Consider the following 24,095-nt stretch of genomic DNA (forward strand, 5'->3'; position numbering starts at 1 on the left):
ACAGGCACCTTTATGTTTGTAAGCGTGATGCTATATGAAGAGTGGTCTTTGTTCATTGTCAAGTAGGTGGACCCTGGCAGAGCAAAAGATGCAGAAGGACCTCTTTGGGTAACTCAGCTAAAAAATCAGGACTTCAGGGACAATGCATGATAGGTACGCAACCCTCACTTTTATGCCATACATTGGCAGCTAATAGCCACTTTTGTGCATTCCCAACTTTTGTGCATTCTATTGTAGGTGGACGATGCTCCTGCTCTAGACATTCATTTCCATGATTAAAGTAGGTTGATCCGAGTTGATTTGGTTGAGTTACGCTCACACAAGATTACATCGGTTGAGCTACATCGAGCGTGCTTTATGTCCAGAGTGATGTAATCTCTCTTTGACCGCAGCTCAGTCAAATCAGCTCGGATCAACTTACTTTAATCATGGAAATGAATGTCTAGAGCAGGGGCATCTTTCCCATGCGGTGGATCTCGCAACAATGATGATTGGATAAAAGTGACCGTTAGCTAGCAATACATGCCTGTTCCTAGATGATCTATAAAGTAATTATACATTGACCCTTTCATTCATGCAAACGTAGCTGTGTTACACAACACGACCCTCTGCATCTTTTGCTCTGTCAGGGTCTAGCTACTTTACATTAAACAAAGACCACTTCTGATATAGCATCACGCTTACAAACATAAAGGTGCCTGTTTCTCCAAACTTTACAATGAAATGTGGGGTTTTGAATAGAGCAATGTGCTCGGCTTGGCCAACAGCACCTTTTGTGTGAAAGTTTCACGTTCAATGTCGCAAACAGCCCAAAAAATATTTTTTTGTCGTCGAAGAAAGTTTCAAGAGGTCGACCCCAGGTCTAGTTTGGCTGGTAGCGACATTGCGAAATCTGGGATTGGCAAGCTTGATCGTGAAACTACCACACAAGGTGCGTTTCACCCCGCCGAGCACGCTGTTCTCTCAAAACCCCCACTTTTGATTGTAAAGTGTAGAGATACAGGCACCTTTATGTTTTACATATGCTGTATGTATGATGCTATATGAAAGGTGGTCTTTGTTTAATGTCAAGTAGCTTGGCCCTGATAGTGACAAAGATGCAGAGGGGCTCGATGGTGTCACAAAGCCGAGGGGCAGGAGCTGAGGGACGATCCTATTGGTGGAGCGATGCATGAAGTATCTCTATCCACTATAGTAAAAAAACGCCCACCTATGATAGCCCGATGGGATGGTTCGTTCTTGGATAAGGCTGCATAAGATAGCGTTTTCTGAAACTTGTCATAAGTAAGCATGGTATGCCCATATACTCGTGCCACATTCTATCACAGCTCACTCTTTCCTGAACATAATGAAATAAGCTTACAACAATGAACCAAGCTTATATAACAAGCACCACAGATATTGTTGGACACCCTCACTCTGAATTTATTGTCTTTGCAATACAAGCGTTTGAGAATTGTGATTACCTTTCGTCTATCACCATGTGAACTAGAAAGCTTAAACGAATGTATAATGTCACAAAAGCACAAAGGCATCTCCATACATACGCCAATGATGTAAATGATCCAATCTCGCTTTCCGACCTTCAAGTTACTATTCCACCTTTCAATCCAGAAACCAACCACGTGATCCACATCTCATACATATGATGGATAAGTCGAAGAATAAGACGTAGTAGTGAAGATATTTATACAAGTCCATATGATAAGGGAACAATACATCCAAATTGAATAGGGTATGGGAGCAACAGATTGAGTCATAAGGGATCACTGTGTCATTCTATTCTTGGTTGCTGCCACCATAAGCGTCTTCATCCATGATTGCAAAACAGTTGCTGTATACATTGACTCGAGTATCCCAATATCGTCCACAGCTTGAAAAATCCTCCCTTCGTCAAAGATATAAGCCCTTCGTCAATTCCATGCCATCCATCCTCCCTCCTCAGCCGTATCCACGTGCGATGATCCATCCTTCCTGCTGACAATGCGCCAAGTAACCAAAGCAACATTCCAGAATCCTCGTCACTCCACTTGATTGCATCCATCCATCCATAACCATTGCCATTCGGCTGTTGGTCATTTCCCATGGCAGCTCAACCAGCTGAATCTTGCTTGTATTGCGGCGTAGTTGATGGCTGATCTGGCATCAGCCAAAGGAATCCCCGTGTAGTAAAGCAAGTTGCTACGCGTAAATGAAGCTGCTTCGATACAATGACTATCAGCTGTTCACGTAGAAAAGGCTACAAGGTAGGCTGCTGAAAGTAAAGAACGCAGTTGGATACGAAGTAAAGACCTTGCTAATAGCAACAGCTGCCACGTTTGGTCGCGACAGAGAAGTGTGCAAGAGCGTGCGTTGTGGGTATAGACAAGGTGGTGATCGCTTTATGAGACAATGAAGTAAAGAGCTTGCTGATACCAACTGCTGGAATGAACGCTGTTACGCATGGTTGTGGTGGACGAGTGTACAAGAGAAGGTGTAGTGTCAAGGGGAGGCTCGTGTGTTGTAGTGGAGAGCAACACGCCATGAACGTCCCATTCAGTCAAAGACAATCGGATCAAGAGAGTTGTAGGATTGACATGGATGGGTTGAAGAAGGACAATCGTTCGCGGGCAGTAGTTGTACTTGGATGGGGCCACCGGTTGAAGAAAGAAAGTTGACAATGGAAGTTGAATTGGGGGTTGTTTGATAAGGTTGCCTGACACTGGACCAGCCATGCATCGAAAGAAACGTAATAAGCAAATGAGGATGGGCTCATCAAACAACATGACCTGGATTTACCTTATAAAGAGTCCACTATCACAATGAAAGCATGAACACAATGAGTTTTTTATGTACTTTAATTTGCCATCTTGGCACAAGTTGGTATATTCCATATGCACATGAGATAATCCAGTTGTCGTTTTCTCTTTCATTATAGCGTTCTTTATCTATCTTAGGCTTTCCCCTTTTATTTTCAAAACCTTCTGGGTAGTGTAAAATGCATCTGCTATAAGAATCACCCTTGCTGGATCAGCCTTGTTATGCTTCAGTTCTCTTTTGACGATAAAACGGTCAACATGATCAGTATCCTTAACCCAGTGTATGGGCTTCCTTTCTCTGAACCTGGTTATTAACTACCACCTCTATACCCCTTTCCTTTTGTAAACTATGTACGATTCCGGCAATACCGATATACGAAAATACCAACACGTAGTATAGGAGTAAGCTTATTTAAAGTCGCATGTTGTTTCCAAGAATACATCCGCACTAGAGCACACTGGTTGAAAAAATGGTTTAGATCAATCGATATGCGTGCATGTGTTCTTGGCAGATGGACAAGGCAATCTCATTTTCAATCAGCGTGTAGGGGAGAAAACAAATTTGTTGCTGGTCCCATGGCTCGTAGCCTTGGCAACTCTTTTTCTTGCATGTTGCTATGTTTGGTTTGCAACGTGATGGAACTACGACGATCGTCTAATTATCATCACATGTAACACAAGAATGGGGCATCCGGCGATCGTTTTCCCCAGCGATCGCTCCAAGGCTGCAAATACTTTGCGTGGACGCACGTGAGACTTTATATTTATAGACAATGATGAAGATGGATTCATATGAGGGGGGGGGTATAATACAAAGATGATGTATGGGTAAATACGTGTGTGGGTGAGATAGCCTCTTTTCAAAACATGAATGCCCCCAAGATCAATACGACGATAAAAGCAAGTGCAGGGCCTGAGACTAGCAGCTCTGTAGAGGTACTGGAACAAGGTTTGTCAATGACATGACGCGGTGATGAATAGCCAGCTTGGTGCAGCACATTGGGTGGTGGTAGTTGAAATTCCAATGCTGATGTATGGATGTACATTTCGTAGTCTTTGGCTGCAAACGCACGGTCATAGTGATACGTTTTTCCTACTGCCCTGAATGTGGCACGCTCTGCTGTCTGTGTTAAAAGTGTTAGAGAGCATTTTGAAACGCGGTGATAATGCATATCCCATCCGCTGGTTACCATGGATACAGCATAAGCATAGCCGATAACAAACAAAAGTGCACAGCAAGAGAGTAAAAGTCGAGCCATGTATATAAACCTTGCAAGGAGTGAAGTGGAAAAGGGAGAAGAAGGACGTGGATGAGGAATCTATATACGCTGGATCGGCTTTCGGCACGTTAGTAATCCTATGGACACTTACTAGAATTGTGCCCACTACTTTGATGAATGCTACAACTACTCCATTCACGCGTTCTAGAGGCATAGCCAATGAATCCACTGTTGACAGTCCAGAAGCCAATTTAGCGATTAGCTCCATGATAATTATTACATTGATGCTCTTTTTCCATTTTGCCTCTTTCCCCCCATCTCCCTTCATACCTCTTATGCTGCATGGCAATGTTTCTTTGTGATGATACCATCAATCAAAATACAAGATTGCTAGATAACCTTACAACATCATGCGCATGGATGGACATTGACATGCTTGCTCCTTTTGATTCTCCCCCAACTTTCAGTATAATAAAGATACTGTACATGATTCGATGATAATACTAGCAGTATAGCTTTTGATTTATAACGAAAGAATAGAGCATCGATCACTAGACATGGTATTGAATCACTACTATGTTTGATCCCGTAAATATTAGGGTCTCCTGCAGCATAATAAAAAAGAGCATTGGCGATCGGCAGATAGTCGCATGACGTCAAATTATCCAAGATCACACTGATTTGCACCCAGAACTCCTTGCTTCCATTTCCTGCTACTGTTGTTACTCCCTTTACCTCCTTGGCGTCTGAGATACTTATGCTGGGCAGTGCAGGCCAAGAACAGCCTAGTAAAAAAAGAAAGGTGGGCCGTGTTTTATCTTTTATCTCTTTCTCTCTTCCAATGACCTTCTTCAATAAACTCATTGACAAGGCAAAATCTGCACATCAGCAAAGTCATTGCAACAGCAGCGAATCCAACGCGATACATAGTTGCTCTTCTACTGTTCAACAACCATCAACTCCTGCTCCAACTCCTACCAAGGAACTATCCAATACACTCGCGCATACAAACATTGTCAACCATTCAAGCAGTGATATTAGTCAACAACAACAGCAGCAGCAACAGCAACAACAACAACAACAACAATCCGTTAACGATAGTAGCTCGACATTGCCCTCGAATGGATTAACGACGCCACCAGCACATCCCGATATGAATCAATCATCATCATGCGATGAAGATACGAGAATGAGTGTGGATAATGCAGGTGAGCTTGTGGATGATGACAATGTCCGACAATGGGTTGACGAGATCTTTATTAGATCAATTGAACGAGCGAGTAAAGAAGGAACCCGCCTCCTCTTCCGAAGATGATTCATTACTACGAGGTAACATGAAAAAAAGGAGAGGGTCCAATTTAGCCGACCCCCCTGATGTAGTGAAGGCGAAACAAGCAAAAGAAGAACAACCCTCCAAAAGCGGTGAACAGCAGCAACAACAACAACAACGCTCGTCATTACGATCAGTTCCTTCTTATGTCTCCATGTACAATGATCGATCCATCATTCAGCAACGACAAAATCGACCCAAGCTTAAGCTATCGGATTTTCATATTCGGCGTACGCTTGGTACAGGATCCTTTGGACGCGTTCACCTCGTTCAATCTTGCGTCAATGCTCGATATTATGCCATCAAAGTGCTTAAAAAGTCCGAAGTGGTTCGACTGAAACAAGGTCAGCGACAACAATGGATTCACACCACCATCTTATCAACATCCCATTCCATTTATAGTGGCCCACTCGAACAATGAAAAGCATATCCTAGAAATCGTGGCCCATCCTTTCTTGGTCAACATGTGGGGTACATTTCAAGATGATATCAATCTATACATGGTCATGGATTATGTGCCAGGTGGTGAACTCTTCTCGATATTACGTCGTTCTAAGGTATTGCTGGCAGGTTGAATAGGTGTCCATATGAGCTAAGCTATCATTTTAGCGCTTTCCGGATCATGTGGCCAAGTTTTATGCAGCCGAGGTTCTATTGGCGATTGAATACTTGCATTCAAAGGATGTCATTTACCGCGACTTGAAGCCTGAAAATTTATTGCTTGATTCTCAAGGTCATATCAAGATCATTGATTTTGGATTTGCAAAGCATGTACCTGATATCACTTGGACATTATGCGGGACGCCAGACTACTTGGGTAAGCACAATGATCGAGCATCGATACAAGAAAGGATACATTTTAGCTAACCATGTTCTATTACAACAGCACCAGAGATTATCCAATCCAAAGGTTATGGTAAAGCAGCTGACTGGTGGAGTCTCGGTGTATTGATATTTGAGATGCTAGCTGGGTAATTACATCTTCTACGCACCCACATTGTCGGTATCATCATCTAATTGTTCTACATATAGATATCCACCGTTCTATCATGAAGACCATCTCAAGCTATACGAGAAGATTTTGCAGGGCAAGCTTCGCTGGCCTCAACATTTTGACCCTGTCGCCAAAGATTTATTGAAACGGCTACTGACGGCTGATCTCTCGAAGCGATTCGGTAATCTAAAAGGAGGTGCGAATGATATCAAACACCATGAATGGTTCGCCAATGTGGATTTCAATCGATTACTTGCTCGCCAAATACGAGCGCCGTATATACCACACATACGCGGTGATGGAGATGCCAGTCATTTTGATCGATACCCTGAGATCCAAGAACAATACGGCATGACCACAAACGCAGAAGACCCTTACCGCCACCTGTTTCCCGATTTCTGAACACCATTTTCCCATTTTCTTTGTATGTTAAACTATATAAAATCGCACCATCCTTACTTTTTAAAGAGCATTTCATGCGTCAGAAGTGGGGGGGGGTTTTATGATGGTGGTATGTGCCACACAGCGGCTGACTTTATTTCTCGAATTGGCAATTCCGGAACAACGACTCCCAAAAATTCTCTTTCTTTCCTCCACCATTCAATGAGCGATCAAAAGCTACTCGAGCAAGATCTGTCGTTTGAATCCTTCGATCTCGATCCACGCCTCGCACGTGCAGTAGCGCAACTCAATTTCACCCATCCAACACTTGTCCAAGCCAAGGCCATTCCTCTTGCTCTTGGTGGAAAAGACATTCTCGCTCGTGCACGTACCGGTAGTGGCAAGACTGCAGCCTATGCCATTCCCATCGTTCAAAAGATATTGCAATCCAAAAAGGTGCGTTTTGAATAGTAGCTAAGGGTTGAAGCCTTGCTAATGGGCTTCGTTCTTGTAGGAGGAGAGCGATAATGCTATCAAGGCATTGATCCTGGTACCTACTCGCGAGTTAGCCGAACAAGTAACCAAGCATATCAAGAAACTTGTTGTCTACGCCAAGGATGTTGTACGTGTGGTCAATTTGGCTGGTCAAATGACACCTCAAATGCAACGGTAAGTGAGTGATCATTCGGTAGCCTGCATCATGTCTAATGTCAACTTTTTTTTAGACCTATTCTTGCGGAGAAGCCTGAAATCATTGTTTCAACACCTAGCAAAGCAGTGGTTCATTTGGAAGCTAAGGTATGGATTAGGAGGGAAAGGGAACAAAAACAACATAGAGCTAACAAGGTATATACATAGAATATGGATTTGACTGGATCATTGGATACGCTGGTCATTGATGAAGCCGACCTTGTCCTTTCATTTGGCTATGAACAAGATTTGCGCAAGATTCTCTCATATCTTCCCAAGATCTATCAGAGTTTTCTCATGTCAGCTACATTCACCAAAGACATCGAAGATCTGAAGCAGCTTGTCTTGCGTAAGCCTGCCATTCTACAGCTACAAGAGGAAGAAGATGAATCTGAATACCTCACACAATATGCTATCAAGTATGTATATACACAAGGAATGGACGACAAGGTGGGATACTTATATACGCATTCATAGATGTAACGAATTTGAAAAGTTCCTCTTCACCTTTGTGATCATCAAGCTCAAACTTATCCGTGGCAAGCTCATTTTATTCGTCAACAATGTGGAGCGTTGTTACAAGCTCAAGCTTTTCTTGGAGCAATTTTCGATTCGATCATGCGTGCTTAATTCTGAATTACCACTGAATTCTCGGTACGATGAAAAGGAAGGATGATGATCATGATATGGGAAGCTAACAAAATGTATAGATACCATATTGTGGAAGAGTTCAACCGCGGCATATACGATTATTTGATTGCATCGGATGAATCACAGCTTCGTGGTGAGGTGGATAGCGAGGATGAGCAAGATGAGGACGAGGAAGAGGAAGCTGATAAACAACATGGTAAGCAAGGTATAGCCAAATAGTGGTATGTGTATGTATGCTCATTCAACTCGAAATAGGCAAAAAGAAGAAACGAGATACGCAGGACAAAGAATATGGTGTATCACGTGGTATTGATTTCCAAGGCGTTGCAGCAGTGATCAACTTTGACTTTCCATGTTCTGCCAAAGCATATACCCATCGTATTGGTCGTACGGCGCGTGGTGGACAAAAGGGTATTGCTCTATCATTTATTGTCACAAAGGAGACAGGACGTTTGGAGCCTGATCTTGTCAAGTTGGTCGGTCGTGGCAAGGATGTATATGACGATGTTATCTTGGCTCGAGTGGAGAAGCAGCAAGAGAGCAAAGGATTGGAACTCAAACCTTATGGTTTTGACAAGAAGAATGTGGATGGGTTCAAATATCGAGTACAAGATGCACTTCGGTCCGTGTCCAAAGCAGCTATTCAAGAAGCCCGTATCACTGAAATCAAACGAGAAATTCTCAATTCGGAAAAGTTAAAGGTACACATCCATTGTTGTAGTAAGGGATTAAGAAGCGCTGATAGGGCTTTTTTTTATTAGACGCATTTTGAGGACAAGCCATTAGATCTTGATTTCTTACGCCATGACAAGGCCGTACGCCCCGCCCATGTCAAACAACATCTCAAACACATCCCTTCCTATTTGATGCCTCGTGTCACGTTACCGGGTCAATCTTCGGAACATAGCCCACGTACAAGACCGGAGGATGTTCCCTTCCACAATGAAAAGAAGCGCCGGAAAGGATTCCAAAAACCAAATGCAAAGGTAAACAAAGAAACTCCATGTTGCCAAAGGGATCAAACTAAGTATACTTTTATATATAGAAACGGAGATCAAACCCTCTCAAAGTGGTGCGCGCAAGGCGTTGAGCTTATTTTTATATTCTTCCCTGCATACATTTTCATATAGAAACAAACTTCATTGGGGCATCTTGACAATCAATAATGAAAACAACTTGAAAAAGTAAGCCGTTATGGCAATGGTGCATTGTTGTCATTCGTAGTAGGGGTGGATAGGTATTGGGTGATTGGAATGCGTGTATAGGATGAAGCAGCATTGTCGCTATTGTTGTGATTGTTGGTTGTAGCAGCACTATTTGAAGGGAGAAATGGCTCGATATTGGATGGCAACGTGATGGAGGCGATGCTTAGACTGCTGTGGGTCGTAGCCGTAGTTGTAGTTGTAGTTGTAGTTGTAGCAGCATTATTATTGTTGGATGTTGATGGTGATTGAATTGTTGATGATGATTGGCCTGTTGATGGCATCCTGTAGTATTGATCACTAGCGCGCGTGTATGAAGCTTCACGTCGAGTGATGATCTTGATGCCCTGATTGGCAAATGCTCTTGATAAAGGCGTGGACTCTATATATGTATACAACAATCAATACATCGTAATGGATGATAAAGAAGGTTACTTTTTACCTGTCATTCCGGGAAACTAGATGCATATAAGAATGATCAACGTGTTGAATCGCTTTATGCAATGGAAAATAAACCCACTTACTTTCTTTGCAGTATAAACAGTGAAAGGATCGGAAAAGACTTCATTCTGGATAGTAGAACTAAAAGGGGGAAAGCTAATAGCCGAGGGACGAGAAGAAGAAGGAGGAGGAGGAGAAGAAGGAAGGGTGAGTATGAAGATGTGTCAAAATGATGATGTTGACTTACTCTAAATTGTTGCATGATAACCCTAGCATTAAGAACTTAAAGGAGAAGCGGCCATCAATACGAATGGATAGATCATGAAAGACAAAGTAGACACCGGGCTCGTTCCTGTCGTTGAAGAGGCGAATTGCATTGGCAGTAATGGTGCCGAGCAAGTTGCGTATAGGGCGCGGGGTTTTGAGTGAAAGGACAAGACTTCCTGTAGGGCCTTGAGGAGCACGTTGTTCTGAGGGAGGAATCGAAGATGGAACATAGACGACGCTCCTGTTTTCCTTGCCATCTTCATCGTAAAGGTCGCAATGCACCACGAACGAGCAGTCGGTATCAATATCCCTGTGCAAATATAGATAGATGTGTATGTGGAGATGCGTATATAAAAAGTGATGTGTGTATTGCGTGCATGTATACATGGATATATGGATGTATAAATGTGTTCACAGCAACATGAGGAACCATTCAGTCGTAGACGAGGTCGAGCACATACGTGACAGGGTGCAATGAATTGTCTCGTTGCGTAGCAAACAACTGCAGGATGGGTGGTGGATCTAACAAACGACGGTCTTTTTCTCCAAACCCGCAACAGCGAGCACGAACAGGATTTTGTACTACAACTACATTGTATTATGAAATGAGTAGGGCAATGAGCTCGATTGGGAGGGGGAAATTACCAAGGCGGTACGAAGGGGATTCTTCGCTCATAAATGCGCAATGAAGGTGATAGGTGGTGGTGGTATCAGCGTAAAAGGGGAACGAAGCATGGAACTAGTGGCGCCTAGCAAAGGACAGTGTTTGACAAAACGTACAACACAGCAAAAAAGACAAAGAACAAAGAAGAAGAAAAAGCGAGAGCGAGAGAGAGAGAAAGAGAGAAAGGACAAAAGTGAAAAAAACGCCTGTGATAAGCCTAACCGATTAAAGCAAGCACTCTTTTCCAGAAAAATCAAGGCTACTTGTTTTGTGTGGGTGACAATAACTCGGATCCTTGTTCAATCTCCGGCGGTGGTGATGTTGTTGTTGCCCTTTGTTGCTGCTCATGCCCGATCCCCATCCGAGCCATGAACATTTGTAGTCGTAGTTGTAATACCTCCCTATAAAGATCTGGTACCGATCGACTATTATAGTAACCTTGTTGCACATTGCGTAGAAATCCAAAGAACTCGCATACAGCTACAAGCCGGTCACGACAAAATCCATCAATGCACGCCCAATCATCTTGTGTGGATACACGCACTCGAAACTCAAGGGGTGTTTGTGGATCATGTCGCCCACATGCTTGACATCCACTCACTGCAAGAACATCACCACTGAATCGGTCCCATAAATTGAGCTTGTGTACTGATATCTTCAATGGCGTTTCATTCACGATCACCTTGTATTGTTGTGATTTCTCAAAGCCTGGGGGTGTCTTTTCAATAAAGCATGTGTTAAGTGCAAGAGCATCCACAAGTTTACGTGCTGACATTCGTGGGTGGGGTCCAAATCGTAAACAAGGTAGGGCATCCTCTTCCACGCTGTGCTTTACAAATGGCATGGTCATAAGTTTTCTTGGTGGCAGTGATCTACTTTGTTTGACAAACGTTGCAAATTCATCCACAACCAATTTGTCGGCACGCCTTGTATCCAGGCGATCGCTTGTAATCTTTGTATTATCCAATGATAAGCGTCGTCCTCCTCCTTGTTGATCAAGCTCATCCTGAAAAAGTTGACGTAATTGACGCAATTGAGATTCTTCAGCTGCAAGTCGCTCACGTGTATCCTCCAATTCACGTTGCAAATCGGTCTTTTCCCGTTTCTCACTCGCCACCATCCCGTTGGCTTCTTCAAATAGTTGTTGTGATAGCTCTTCCAATTCAGCTTCTGCTTGAGCTTTGGCATGTTGTAGCTCGGCCACACGATCAATTTCATCCACGTATTTACCGTTTAAAACCCTCAAGTCATTCTCCAGCGTCGTCACCCGTTCTTGTTGCGCTTGCAATTCTTCAAGTACTGGTATAGTTCGTCCACACAAGGCACAATGTTTGTTTGTTGCTCCCTTTTTTGCCTCTACAATATGTCGACAAGGGCAATCTGCTGCTGCTGCGGGTGTGCTGGTGATACTAGGACTGCGGCTGCTGTCGGGAAGAGATAAGCTTTTGGTACTGCTATTGGTATCGCCTGCTGTTGCTGCTGCTGGTGTACTAGGGCTGGGCACACGTTCAACCACGGATTGTAATTGCGAACATAAATCAGCAATGTCCTTGGGTGTTAGGCTACCTTCATCCTTATGATGGAAGTTTTTCTCACTAAGTGGAGGTGATGGTGATGACATGCTAAGAGGAAAAGAGAGCAGTAATACGAGGGTTTATTGGCCATTAGATTTCTTATGCAAATGTCTCGGAAGTCGGCCGCATCCTTCCCGTATAGAAAAACTCGTTTCATAAGACCCCCCTGAATTAGCTCAAAATGAATCAATGTTGATTTAATGCACGTGTAAACCTTTATGATTTAATGGTATTATAGTGGAATACGCTACGCTTTGAAAGAACGTGTGTTGCTTTTGCTGTATAATGTGGCATGAATGTACTACGACTACTTCTTGGTTGAGGCGTGTGGCGCGGTTGATGGTAACTTGTGATGTAATCCTTTAAAAGAGGGCATCCAATGTGCAGCAGATACACATACCAGCAAGGCTAACGCAAAAGACAAGGTAGGATGATTAGTACTTGTTGATCCTCCAAGTATGATTGTTTACCATGCACAACAGCAATCATCAGCTGCCGAGTGTTGTTGTTGTGGTTGCTGCACAATAACGGTTTGTGGCGGTGGTCTTGTCAAACAACAATTTAGCATTCTATCCCGGACAAAAAGAGAAGACAAATCTTGTATGTACATACTGCGGCTGATAATAACCGCCACCAGGCGGAGGAGGACCATAACCACCACCGGGAGGAGGAGGAGGGGTATAGTATTGTCCTTGTGGAGGTGGAGGATATTGATAACTTGACATTAATGACTTTGATAAGGAAACGGGAAAGAGAAAAAGAAAGTGAGAGAGAGAAAGAAACGAGGAACAGCAGCAGTGTTGCAAATAAATATAGGGCAACGGGGTGATTTGTGATCCGCGTGCAACCATCAAACACCTTCTCACTTGCACAATGTTGTTGATGCTCTTTCATCATCTTCACCCATCATATTAGGATGATAATGACATTTTCCCATCAACTATTTCAATAACGCAACTATTCATATCCAATGTCTTTTATTCTGTAAACGCCTTTAGTCTCTGTGAATGATCATGTTGTTGGGGATGATGATGGGCTTGACGTGGAATAACAACTTTGTATCACCTCTCAACAAAAGAGAGAAGGGCACATGGTAAGCGGCTAATTTTAGAGGTGCACAAAGAGGGAGGGGGCTATCCTATCCCAGTTCCTTACTCCTGACTTGGACTCGAAAACATGGATACCGTATTTAGTGCTGTTGGCGACATCATCTCCACTCTACCTGAAGGCTACCTTCCCAAATGGCTATTGTTCACTTCGGCTCTCGGCATTTTCAACTCGATGCAGAACTTCGCCACTGACAAGCTCACTAAACGTCTCTATGCCAACAAGCCATCAGAAGGTACCACTTGGACATGCCGACTCTATACTCCCTACGTGTCTAATTTCGGCATCATCTAGTGACTCCATTGAGTGCGCGTTTCTTTGCCACTTGGACATGGTCAGTGAGCATGGTGCGTATCTATGCTGCGTTCCACTTGCAGCACAAGTTGTAAGTTGTCGTTCCTTCCTATCAAGATGAGATGGACACCATATTAACAATGATATCAGCATGTATGAATTGGGTATCTGGACCTACGTGATTGCATTGACACATTATCTTGGTGAACTGGTTGTCTTTGGTGGATGCAAGATCAATGGCCCCTTCATGTCTCCACTTTGTGTAGCAGGTAAATGACAGGGATGGATAATGGATTACTGGTTTGAAACTTTGACACGTACGTTATAGTGTCCTCATTGGTGTGGATGTGGCAGCAATACGGCTTTTATGTCAAATACGATTAGAGGATAGACATCAACTTATTACTATCAATAATGAAAACGAGGCTGCATTTGCGACGAGGGATATAATGGTATCGGTTGTGGGATGAGGTTTGTTGGATGCGACACGCGATATGATGTTGAAATCACGTTTTATCATGAACATTGGGGTATCAAAAAGTACAACAAGTTCCTTGGTTACGAGAGCAATCGATGCGATGTTTGAGCTAGCTGCAAGAAGAGATGGATAATAGTCATGTAGCCAAAGACATCCTCTTTTTGTCAAAGCATGAATGATTCAAGTATTGCTTGGGATGGGTGAGGAACCTGTGGATTGGGTGAAATAGACTTACATGTCGTCTAATGAGATACTATTCATGACAAGCCTTGATGATCCCCTTAGCCTTAATTTCCATTGTGAAAAATCAAAGAAAGAACGCAATGGGCTCCATTGTAATTGAATGATCAACATACATATGGGGATGATGGTCCAGTTGGCATGCACATACGCGCTAATTGATACGATACAGGATGCAAATCAGGATAACTATAACCTGTAGCCCAGCAACGGTTGCATTGGATGTTGGGTGGGGGGAGATACTACTCCGCTGACCACAAGCATATGGCACCCTGGCACTGACCACTGGTTTCTCCCCTTCCACCCTAAGCGATATGGTAAGTACCACTATCATCATCCATCAGCATCCATCCATCTACACTCGCAATCCATCCATCCAAATTGGCATCTCGACATGATTCATCCACCAACACAATTTATTTATTCTTGTCAACCGAATATGGGAGTTGTCGAATGACCCCACCACCATTGTGCAACAAGATGGCATGGATGCTCAATGCTGGCTGATTCAAGTACTAATCGATGGGCATATCTATAGGCTCCTCTTAAGGCTTACGAACTTCGCAACAAGAACAAGGCTGAGCTTCTCAAGACCCTTGAGGAGCAAAAGCAGGAGCTTGCTTCTCTCCGCGTTCAAAAGGTTGCCGGTGGCTCTGCTGCCAAGCTTCATCAAATGTAAGATAGAGGATTTTTGTATGGATATGGATATGGATATGTGTATGCTCATTTTAGATCATCATAGTGGTGAAGTTCGCAAGAACGTTGCTCGTACCTTGACCGTCATCAACCAAACCCAACGTGAGCAGCTTCGTCTTTTCTACCAAAAGAAGAAGTACGTCCCTCTCGATCTCCGCGTCAAGAAGACCCGTGCTATGCGTCGCGCTTTGACCCCCTACGAGCGCAAGCTCAAGACCGTCAAGCAGCAAAAGAAGGATGCCCACTTCCCCCTTCGCAAGTATGCTGTCAAGGCTTAAAGGGATAATGATAATAAAAAGGGTTGTTATTTGATATAGTAATCATCATTGTGATTGTGGCAAAAGGGTCATTATATTATAGAATGAATAAGAGTGAGAGTGAGAGAGCAATGAAATCCATGCTGTTGTCAATGGTCAAAATCCCATTCCGGTGTCACGTGATTGCACCTTGTTAACTAAAGGGAGGATCTATAATGAAAAGCAAGTTCTTGTACCTGAGTCGGATCACTGTTATACAGCATAAGAATGAAAGTTTTATTTACGCAAGTATCATTGAACAATGCATCACAGTGACGTTCGACCTGAAATATAGAAGGGATATTTTCCGCGGAATACGGATGGTGCATGACAAGGCAAAGGGTCATCCATATGAAAAACCATGACAATCACGGGCAATTGAATCACCGCCAGCCGAGAAACTGAAGCCTGTGTCACCATCGCATCACTACGCAGCAACAACGACACCTTATCAGCATGAAAATACACTCCACACGGATCGACATGGATCCATATCCATTCCATTGCATGTGTTCGTTCCGTTATCTTTAGCAAGCATTGCCATTTTAACACTATAACAGCAATAGTAGATGCCAATACCACCTTATCATCATATTGTAAAAGGCCCACATTCAATAATAACAGTAGAGTGTATGTTTTTAAACAATGTTGCTTATATTATGATGTAATGCAAAAAGAAAGGTATATAGGGATGTATGAATTTAAACGATGAGAACATTGGGATGCCATATGGAAGGTGAAACAAAGAATGCAAGGTCTAGTAGTAGTAGTAATATGGATGATGGTGGTGGAGGCGGATGGTTTTGCTTGATTGTGATAAAAGTAGGCGAGGAGAGGATGGACTTGACAGCCTTTTACTTTCTTGGAGTGAAGTACAATACATCATTCTTGCATTCGGTTGCATAGCTGTAAGCAAAAGCACCAGCGGCAGAGACCAAGGCCAATTTCTTGCCAACTTGAGAAGCAGAGGCACCAATAGCGAGACGAGCGAAACGAGGATACATGGTAGAAAGAGATAAAGACAAAATTGTTGTGTTGTTGAGTGATGGAGTAAAACGATTCAAACGTTGGCCTTTATATATGCCAAATCCTCAAGTCTGTTCTAATCTGGGAAATGGCGGGTTCCTCGGCTCGATCGGCGTATGGAGACTCAAACCGTTCCGCGGGGTAAGATGAGTCACAAATACTCTAGAATGAATGAGCGAGGAAAAGGGGGACCTCTTACTCAGCACCTGCCAATAAGAAAAATTGCCGCTATTGTTTTCGTACCCGGCATTTCCAGACGGGTGCATCTAGGGATTTTTGGAATAAGGTTTGCAAAGGACAAGGCTTTCTTCAGATGAAATTTATTCGTCCCGCTCCTTCCATGAACCATTTTGGGATGTCCATCTATGATAAAAATAATACATCATGATGAATGAATCTCATGTAGCAGATTATCAGTCAGCAGAATGCAAGCAATGCTGATGATTCATTCATGTGCTGTCAACTTATAACAACCCAAGTGCACACCAAAAGCCCACTCGTCTTCAAATTTGATATCGGAACTTGTGCATGTGATGATGCATGACATTCATGATATAGCCACAGGATCGATTGCTTCCCCGCTTATACTCCTATCCACAAAAAGGGATATACGGATGGCTGTGTGTCGACGAAGAAGAATGGCACGAGCAATGGTGTGTGTGTGTGTGTCTACATGTCGATGACGTGCTCACGTCAAAAATGTCGTCGTTGTTCCACTGTCAAAGCGTGGGAAACGCCTATTCATGAATCTTTTGTTGCTTCAATACCATAGCTAGAGATCACACGCACGCTCATCTGTAGACCACGTGATCGCCTCAATGGCACGTGCGATCTCACTCTTACAAGCACCAAGCGTAAAACAGCATCATCACCATTACCCATCCACAAAAGAATGCTTCCAGCCGTCCGATAGAAATATGTAACAAGTTGTTATTTGTAATAGAATCTAGCAATGATTATGATACAAGGTGATTATGTGGATTGCAAATAAACAAGGACAAAATATTGTCTGTGGTAAAAGGTGAGAAGAGAGTGATGACAATTGGATGCGGGTAGTTGGGGGGAGGGTGTGTGGGTGGATAGATGAAAAAAGAAAGGTCTCTTATTAATTTGCCATCACAGCTTGATCTTCTTGTTTTCTAGCATGTCGTGCGAGTGGTGAAGATGATAATGATGATGGAGTGGCTATACGTTGCATGTTGTGAGGGCTTGATGGTGGTGAGATGCGTACAGCCGATGACGACGTTGCTCGTAAATGTGGGCTCAATGCAGGACTCTTTGGCAAAGTATTTGGATCCACCTTGAGAGTGATGCGTCCTCTAGATCGATCTTCATAAAGTGTCATAATATTGCCGTGATCGCTTACTCGATAAGCGACTGAAAATGGATCAATCCATAGTACGAAATCTCGAGGGAGACCCATATGGATCACTTGGGCTGATACACCTGCTTTTTTGGCAGCTATTCATATACAACGCTATCAGCCATCCACACTCTTTGGTTGTTTTTCATTCCTTTACCATAGGCAAGAACAGGATCAAGTTGTCCATTGAGATTCGAAATAGACCGAAACCCATTGCCTCGAGAAGGTTGCTGTGGATCCCAATGATTGGCAAACCGTACTTTGAGGATCCCTGCCAATTCGTGCTTGAGAAGGGAGAGTTTTTCCTCCTCCAATCGCGCTTGTAAAAGTCGCCCAAGAAAGTCAATAGCTTGTGAGATCTCAATGTGCATTGTAAAAAAGAGGGTACAGAGGATAGGAAGAGTGTCGGTAGCTTCTTTTGTTGTCCGTCAAAATAGCGTCCAATGACAACGCCGTCAAATCAATTGCGCTGTTGACCCTGTTTTTGGATTACCCAATGATAAAGAGCCTGGCAACAATCAGATGCGATTTGCAATTAAACTACTATGAGCAAGTTGACAATCACATAAACAATTGTTGCTATGTCATACATGACCTTTTTATGCAAATTGGGAGCGATCAATGTGAAGTATATGCTAAACATGAGCCATCATAGCCAACAAAATTGGTGCAAAACCCATGATCACTTTAGTCAAAAGAACGCACTCGGCGTTGTTGCATAAGAGATGTCCATAGTCATATCATGACACTGTAGCGATTGGCATCACCGGTAACTATCTATCCGGCTATGTTTGCATTATACACTTTTGGAATCAACAAGCAGATTTCTTTAGTAGACAACACAAATTGACAGCTGCTGGTTGATCCCGAAAGTACTAGTCGTTGCTATGCAACCAAGGCTATGATGATCGTTGAATAGCAAGCAGTTCAATGCGGCTTGTATGAGAGGAATCAATAATCAGTGCGTATGATTTGATGTGCATCCTGCATGAATTGCACCCGCATTTTCATTGGCTGTTAATCTCACACCACCAGCGCAGATCCTAACAACAGGCAGGAGTTGGGTTGTTCAAGATACTTCCATGGCAACCAATGCGAAGGTAATTCCCTAGACCTTTATTGCTTGGCAATTCGTAACCCATCGCTATAGAAACTATATATTGGAAACCTCGATCCAGCTGTAGACGAGTACGTTTATTGTCTGCATTGCACGCTCTTGATCATGACGACGACGACTGACTAGACTAAAGATACGCAATCGTCAAGCTATTTGAACCCTACGGCAAGATTACGTTCCTAGACTACTTGTTCCATTGGACTGGTCCCAAGAAAGGTCTACCAAGGGGATATTGTTTTCTCGAATATGATACAAGACAGGTAAACTAATGCACCCAAAGTCCCATCCCATACATGATGTTGAATGATACTTTGTGTTATTGTAGCAGGCTATCAATGCCATCGAAGCATTACATCGTAAAGTGATCAAGGGAAGACCCCTTGTTGTCTCCTTTGCATTCGCAGTAAGTTTCTTGCATTGTGTGCACGTGACATTCGGCTGTTTAACGGTGCCTGCCTTAGCATGAGCAAGAAGGAGAATCCAAAGGCCAATCATCCGGTAGATCCAATCGACCCAATGCCGTGACCAATTTAAGAGCACAAAAGATGGCCAATGCAAGGTATGGATTGGGATGATGCATCTAGGCTGGTTAAGTAATCAATGACAATATAGCACGGATGCAAAAATCAATGCTATTGAACGGAAGCTTGCCACGCTACAAAAGAAATCCACGAATCAAGAGTCGCATGAGGCATCAACAGCAATACAAAACGTATCGAAAACATCAAGAGATGCTCGCTCACCACAAGATAGTAATCGTCATCGTTTGGATACCCAAAGGTCACATTCTATGTCAAAAAGATATAGGCCTTATTAATGACAATGCCGATGGAAGAATAAAGCATGACTTTGATGGTTGCCTTTAGAGGATGGCATTGAGTATATGAGTATTACAGGATAAGCTTCAATGATCAAAAGCCATGGCAATTTATTGATAGTATGGATTCATTTGGTGGGGAGAGAAGCTGCTGCGCCACTTGACTGACTTTGAGCGGGCGCGAGGGGCAGCAGCGGCCTGACTTGTCGCGGTGCAACCGAGCTCATGCCCGCCCTCTCACTTTTGTTCATTTGAAAGATGAAGTAGGTATCGTAGGATGATAAGCAGCATCAAAAAGAGACGATGGATGATAGATGGATGAATGGAATACGATGGATGAATACGATGTATTGATGGATGGATGCATTTAGGCTCGAGATTTGCTCCTTCTCCGGCTACAAGATTTACCCTGCCAAGGGTAAGGTCTTTGTTCGCAGCGATAGCAGGTAAATACAAGTAGACATGACTATAATGTAATATACTCATTGTTTATTTTATAGAGTAAGTGATAGATAAAAGAGACGCCTTGACCACCCCTACACCTAATGACAAGACAATGGCTCATTCTATTTCGTTTGTAGACCTTCCGTTTCATCAACGGTAAGACCGAGTCGTACTTTTTGCAGCGCTTGAGCCCTCGCAAGATCCGCTGGACCCAAATTTATCGTCGTGTCAACAAGAAGGGTATCTCTGTTGAGGTCCGTGCTAAGCGTACTCGCCGCACTGTCAAGCACGAGCGTGCTGTTGTTGGTGCCTCTTGGGAAGAAATCCGTGCCAAGCGTACTGAGAAGCCTGAAGCTCGTGCTGCTGCTCGTCAAGCTGCCAAGGATGCTAAGAAGTCCTCCAAGGTAATGATGATGATGAATACGAAATTGTAGGGCAATGGACCACTTTTTTTACTTATGTACGATTTATTCATTCTAGCCTGCTGCTGCCAAGAAGGCATAAAAGCTCTCTCGTGTTGGATCTTCTCAATAAAATCGATATTGTAACCATGGAATGACAAAAGTGGGATGATGTTGGACTAATCGGGTAATAAGGCACCTACAATCATGTTCACAACTGGGTGGCATTCTTTATGCCGACAATAGAGTTGCACCAGAAAGATTGATTATGTTTATCGGACCATGTGCAGCCGGGGAGATATCCGGTCACCATCACTACCACCACCACTACCATCATCCTCATCATCATCATCATCATCATACGATTGAAATGAATCCATGTTTGAGTTGCATGGGATTTTACTTGATTTGACGAATCACACAACTACACACACGTTTGCCCATGCATTGTCGCGTGAGGGTTACACCATCACCAACACTAGAATGGTGCATGGGGGGAGAGAGGTTGAGGAGGAGGTTGTAATATAAGAACAGCAAAGAAACAAGGGTACCCAAAGTTGCATAGAAAGAAAAAAGAAAGAAGCTCCCTTTATGCACATTGTTACTTTATTCTTTTATCACCTGGTGTGTGTTTTGTGTTTAAACGCGCCTTTGTCTTTTTAGCTTTATTCTCACACCCACACCCATACACACATACACACACACACACACACACACACACACACACACACGCATATACACATACACATCTCACTCACTCATTCTCTCTTTCTCTCTTTCTCTCTCTTTCTCTTTTTCGTTCTACACAATATACAACAACAACCCAAGGCATGTCTTCGCCTGTGTCTCCATTGGGTCCACCTTCTATTCATGACATTGACACCACTGCTTCTTACTCGATTGCTTTTCCTCCGCTTCAACCCATTCCATTAAGCTTTCCACAACACCACCCAAAACGAACCCAACATTGTCATCAACTCCCACCAGCTTTACAAACACCACTCGTCCCACCAAAGTATCCCTCCTATCTTAAACAGACTCTCTACGCAGACTTGGTTCTCGAGCAATACAACCTTCGACAATGTCGCCGTTCAAGTGACCAACACCACCACCACCACCACCACCAACAGCATGCACGTCCACACGACTTGTCACCCGAGTGTCGTCCTCCTTCATTATCACATTGCGTCCAAGATATTGACTTGCGTTTACCGACCTTTTGGAACCGACAAGCCAAACCGCGATATCTTGAAGTGGGTAGAAACGGATTGGATTTGAGTTACAATGGTATGTTCTTTTTTTCCCCGACTCGACTCATCATCATTCAAGTGGGTTGACTTTTTCAATACATCACAGGCCCTGGCAAGAATGAACAGCATGCTGCTGCTATTTGTGCCAACTTTCCCATGCGTCCCCAATGTGGTGTCTATTATTATGAAATGCATGTCCTATCCAAAGGAAATGATGGATACATCACCATTGGCTTCTCTACAGCTGAATCCCATGTCGATCGAGTACCTGGTAAAGAAAAAAGAGCTTATTATCATTGTATTCTTCTAAACCTACTTTTTCTCTTTCTCTCTCTAGGTTATCAGGGTGAATCATGGGGATACCAAGGTGATAGTGGCAACGTCTACGCTGGATCGACTCGTGGTACTCAATATGGCCCTGGTTTTACTACTGGCGACATTGTGGGATGTGGTATCAACTTTGCCAATGGTACAGCCTTTTATACAAAGAATGGTGCCTTTCTTGGTGTTGCTTTCAATCGTCTTGACCAAAGTGCCGAATACTATCCGTGTATTGGACTACGTACACCAGGCGAGAGCATCACTGTCAACTTTGGTAATGAGCCCTTTCTATATGACATTAACCAGTATATCAAGGTAAGTCTTCTACTACTATTATCATCCATCATGTATGAAAGCCTAAGTTTTTCTCTTATGTATATAGGACCAAAAGATCAAGGCGTGGGAAGAGATTGGCAAACGAACCTTGGGTACCACCATGACCACTTTCAACACCAACAGCACCTCTAAAAATACCCTGAAACAGGGTTATTGTCGTCGCAAGGAAGAAAAATCTGATAATCTCGTGCTCTCGTATCTTGTCCACCAAGGCTATATGGGAACAGCAAAGGCCATGGTCAAAGACGCCATGCATGTATGCGACAAGGAATTGCCACTGTTGAGTGCAAGAGACCAATATACCAATGAAAAAGACCTCCAGCAACGCAGTGGTAAATCGGACCATGCGAATTGGCATGATTTATTATGCTCACTCTTTTTTTCCGCATAGACATTCGTTCTGCATTGACCCATGGAAAGGTGGATCGAGCCATTCAATTGACCGAGCAATACTATCCGGGCGTATTACAACATGACAATGAAGACATTATGTTTGAGCTCAAGTGCCGAAAGTTTATTGAAATGATACATGAATACAGCGAACGTGAAAAGATCTTGTTTCATCGTGATGATTTGGAGAATGACCAAGCAAGTATCACTAGCAACAACAGCAGCATTGCCAGCTTCAACGTACCCAATTGTATCGATGACGACAATCATCATCCTCTTCAACAACGTTACAACAACAGCAACCATCCCTTTCCTGCCATCGATGTACCTGAGGATACTACTACACAACCTTGGTCACGTGATAGACGACGCTCGACAAGTGGAAGTTTTACAAGCCATGCAACGGCATCTGCCATTCGAGTACCAGGACGTCGACGTATGAGCTATGCCGCTATAGCAGCATCCGCATCACCCAATAGTACCAATGGCCATTTCGCTGGATTCTCTGTTTCTCCACCACCCGCTTGCGACGACCCTTCATTGCAACAGCAGCAGCAAGAGCATGATGACTATGCACATCCACTTTTCAGTAATCGACGCCATCGTAGAGCATCCACTCGAAGGAGCAGCACTTGCAGTAGTCTTTTAAGCGTTGGTAGTTTGGGTGGCTATGAACAAGACGAACCTGATTTATCCGAGGTGGATGAGGCGGATGAAAGAGGTGGAAGCAGTGGTGTTGATGATGCAGCCATTTCAATGAAGCACATTATGGATTATGGACAAAAATTACAAGCCGAATATCGACATGATGATAGACTCAAGATTCGAACACGTCTCGTGGTAAGGATCATATAGGACATGATCAACGTTATCTCCTTTATTCACACAAGAGGGTTGTCGCAGGAAATATTTTCATTGCTTGCCTATCCTGACGTAAACTCGAGTCCTGTTGCTCACTTGATGGCAAAATCCGGAAGAGATGAGCTTGCAACACAGCTCAATGCAGCCATCTTAGGTAATAACTTTATATACATTCCTTGGATTTCATCATCATGCTTACTTTTGGGTTGTAGGAAATCGCGGCATGTCACCTCTTGAAAGCATTTATCGGCAGGTCTTGTTGACCAATAAAGAATTGGCATGTGCAGGTGATGGTCAATCTGCTATTGTCAATGTTGAAGAATACTGTGCACAAGGATCTCCCCATCCTGGAAATACAACCATCATCTCCAGCGAAAGCTAGAAGAAAAACATCATATTTATCACCATCATTGTCTCCCTCTCTCTCGTAACGCTTGCATCCAACA

General features: G+C 43.4%; 11 protein-coding genes across 11 annotated transcripts; 7 read left to right on the top strand and 4 right to left on the bottom strand.

The window, feature by feature from the left end:
• Positions 1–4,775: 4,775 nt before the first annotated feature.
• On the top strand, positions 4,776–6,744 carry O0I10_001779 (uncharacterized protein; the record flags this gene model as incomplete). Its single annotated transcript, XM_058481871.1, has 7 exons — positions 4,776–5,226; positions 5,282–5,347; positions 5,399–5,692; positions 5,751–5,905; positions 5,958–6,165; positions 6,235–6,319; positions 6,381–6,744. 7 exons carry the CDS (start codon positions 4,776–4,778, stop codon positions 6,742–6,744), a joined length of 1,623 nt encoding a protein of 540 aa, XP_058347002.1.
• Positions 6,745–6,945: 201 nt separating this feature from the next.
• Positions 6,946–9,154, top strand: O0I10_001780 (uncharacterized protein; the record flags this gene model as incomplete). Its single annotated transcript, XM_058481872.1, has 9 exons — positions 6,946–7,179; positions 7,238–7,392; positions 7,449–7,521; positions 7,582–7,832; positions 7,891–8,067; positions 8,124–8,260; positions 8,320–8,765; positions 8,826–9,050; positions 9,110–9,154. The coding sequence occupies 9 exons, from the start codon at positions 6,946–6,948 to the stop codon at positions 9,152–9,154; spliced, it is 1,743 nt and encodes a 580-aa protein (XP_058347003.1).
• Positions 9,155–9,256: 102 nt separating this feature from the next.
• O0I10_001781 (uncharacterized protein) lies at positions 9,257–10,650 on the bottom strand (the record flags this gene model as incomplete). The annotated part of the gene is made up of 6 exons (XM_058481873.1): positions 9,257–9,648; positions 9,709–9,724; positions 9,791–9,863; positions 9,955–10,284; positions 10,436–10,556; positions 10,620–10,650. 6 exons carry the CDS (start codon positions 10,648–10,650, stop codon positions 9,257–9,259), a joined length of 963 nt encoding a protein of 320 aa, XP_058347004.1.
• Positions 10,651–10,897: 247 nt separating this feature from the next.
• O0I10_001782 (uncharacterized protein) lies at positions 10,898–12,259 on the bottom strand (the record flags this gene model as incomplete). Its single annotated transcript, XM_058481874.1, has 1 exon — positions 10,898–12,259. The coding sequence occupies one exon, from the start codon at positions 12,257–12,259 to the stop codon at positions 10,898–10,900; it is 1,362 nt and encodes a 453-aa protein (XP_058347005.1).
• A 1,129-nt stretch (positions 12,260–13,388) lies between these two features.
• O0I10_001783 (uncharacterized protein) lies at positions 13,389–13,997 on the top strand (the record flags this gene model as incomplete). Its single annotated transcript, XM_058481875.1, has 4 exons — positions 13,389–13,554; positions 13,614–13,704; positions 13,764–13,882; positions 13,942–13,997. The coding sequence occupies 4 exons, from the start codon at positions 13,389–13,391 to the stop codon at positions 13,995–13,997; spliced, it is 432 nt and encodes a 143-aa protein (XP_058347006.1).
• Positions 13,998–14,645: 648 nt separating this feature from the next.
• Positions 14,646–15,305, top strand: O0I10_001784 (uncharacterized protein; the record flags this gene model as incomplete). The annotated part of the gene is made up of 3 exons (XM_058481876.1): positions 14,646–14,648; positions 14,870–15,006; positions 15,074–15,305. 3 exons carry the CDS (start codon positions 14,646–14,648, stop codon positions 15,303–15,305), a joined length of 372 nt encoding a protein of 123 aa, XP_058347007.1.
• A 469-nt stretch (positions 15,306–15,774) lies between these two features.
• On the bottom strand, positions 15,775–16,327 carry O0I10_001785 (uncharacterized protein; the record flags this gene model as incomplete). Its single annotated transcript, XM_058481877.1, has 2 exons — positions 15,775–15,874; positions 16,182–16,327. 2 exons carry the CDS (start codon positions 16,325–16,327, stop codon positions 15,775–15,777), a joined length of 246 nt encoding a protein of 81 aa, XP_058347008.1.
• Positions 16,328–17,454: 1,127 nt separating this feature from the next.
• Positions 17,455–18,083, bottom strand: O0I10_001786 (uncharacterized protein; the record flags this gene model as incomplete). Its single annotated transcript, XM_058481878.1, has 2 exons — positions 17,455–17,810; positions 17,870–18,083. 2 exons carry the CDS (start codon positions 18,081–18,083, stop codon positions 17,455–17,457), a joined length of 570 nt encoding a protein of 189 aa, XP_058347009.1.
• A 711-nt stretch (positions 18,084–18,794) lies between these two features.
• On the top strand, positions 18,795–19,646 carry O0I10_001787 (uncharacterized protein; the record flags this gene model as incomplete). The annotated part of the gene is made up of 6 exons (XM_058481879.1): positions 18,795–18,812; positions 18,863–18,900; positions 18,963–19,089; positions 19,155–19,232; positions 19,291–19,388; positions 19,442–19,646. 6 exons carry the CDS (start codon positions 18,795–18,797, stop codon positions 19,644–19,646), a joined length of 564 nt encoding a protein of 187 aa, XP_058347010.1.
• Positions 19,647–20,007: 361 nt separating this feature from the next.
• Positions 20,008–20,594, top strand: O0I10_001788 (60S ribosomal protein L24; the record flags this gene model as incomplete). Its single annotated transcript, XM_058481880.1, has 3 exons — positions 20,008–20,064; positions 20,228–20,494; positions 20,571–20,594. 3 exons carry the CDS (start codon positions 20,008–20,010, stop codon positions 20,592–20,594), a joined length of 348 nt encoding a protein of 115 aa, XP_058347011.1.
• Positions 20,595–21,321: 727 nt separating this feature from the next.
• Positions 21,322–24,031, top strand: O0I10_001789 (uncharacterized protein; the record flags this gene model as incomplete). Its single annotated transcript, XM_058481881.1, has 7 exons — positions 21,322–21,778; positions 21,848–22,012; positions 22,079–22,377; positions 22,445–22,730; positions 22,790–23,628; positions 23,692–23,803; positions 23,862–24,031. The coding sequence occupies 7 exons, from the start codon at positions 21,322–21,324 to the stop codon at positions 24,029–24,031; spliced, it is 2,328 nt and encodes a 775-aa protein (XP_058347012.1).
• Between the last annotated feature and the right edge of the window lie 64 nt (positions 24,032–24,095).

Source organism: Lichtheimia ornata (genome assembly GCF_029851405.1).
Source record: "Lichtheimia ornata isolate CBS 291.66 chromosome Unknown scaffold00005, whole genome shotgun sequence".
In the NCBI taxonomy this organism is placed as follows: Eukaryota; Fungi; Mucoromycota; class Mucoromycetes; order Mucorales; family Lichtheimiaceae; genus Lichtheimia; species Lichtheimia ornata.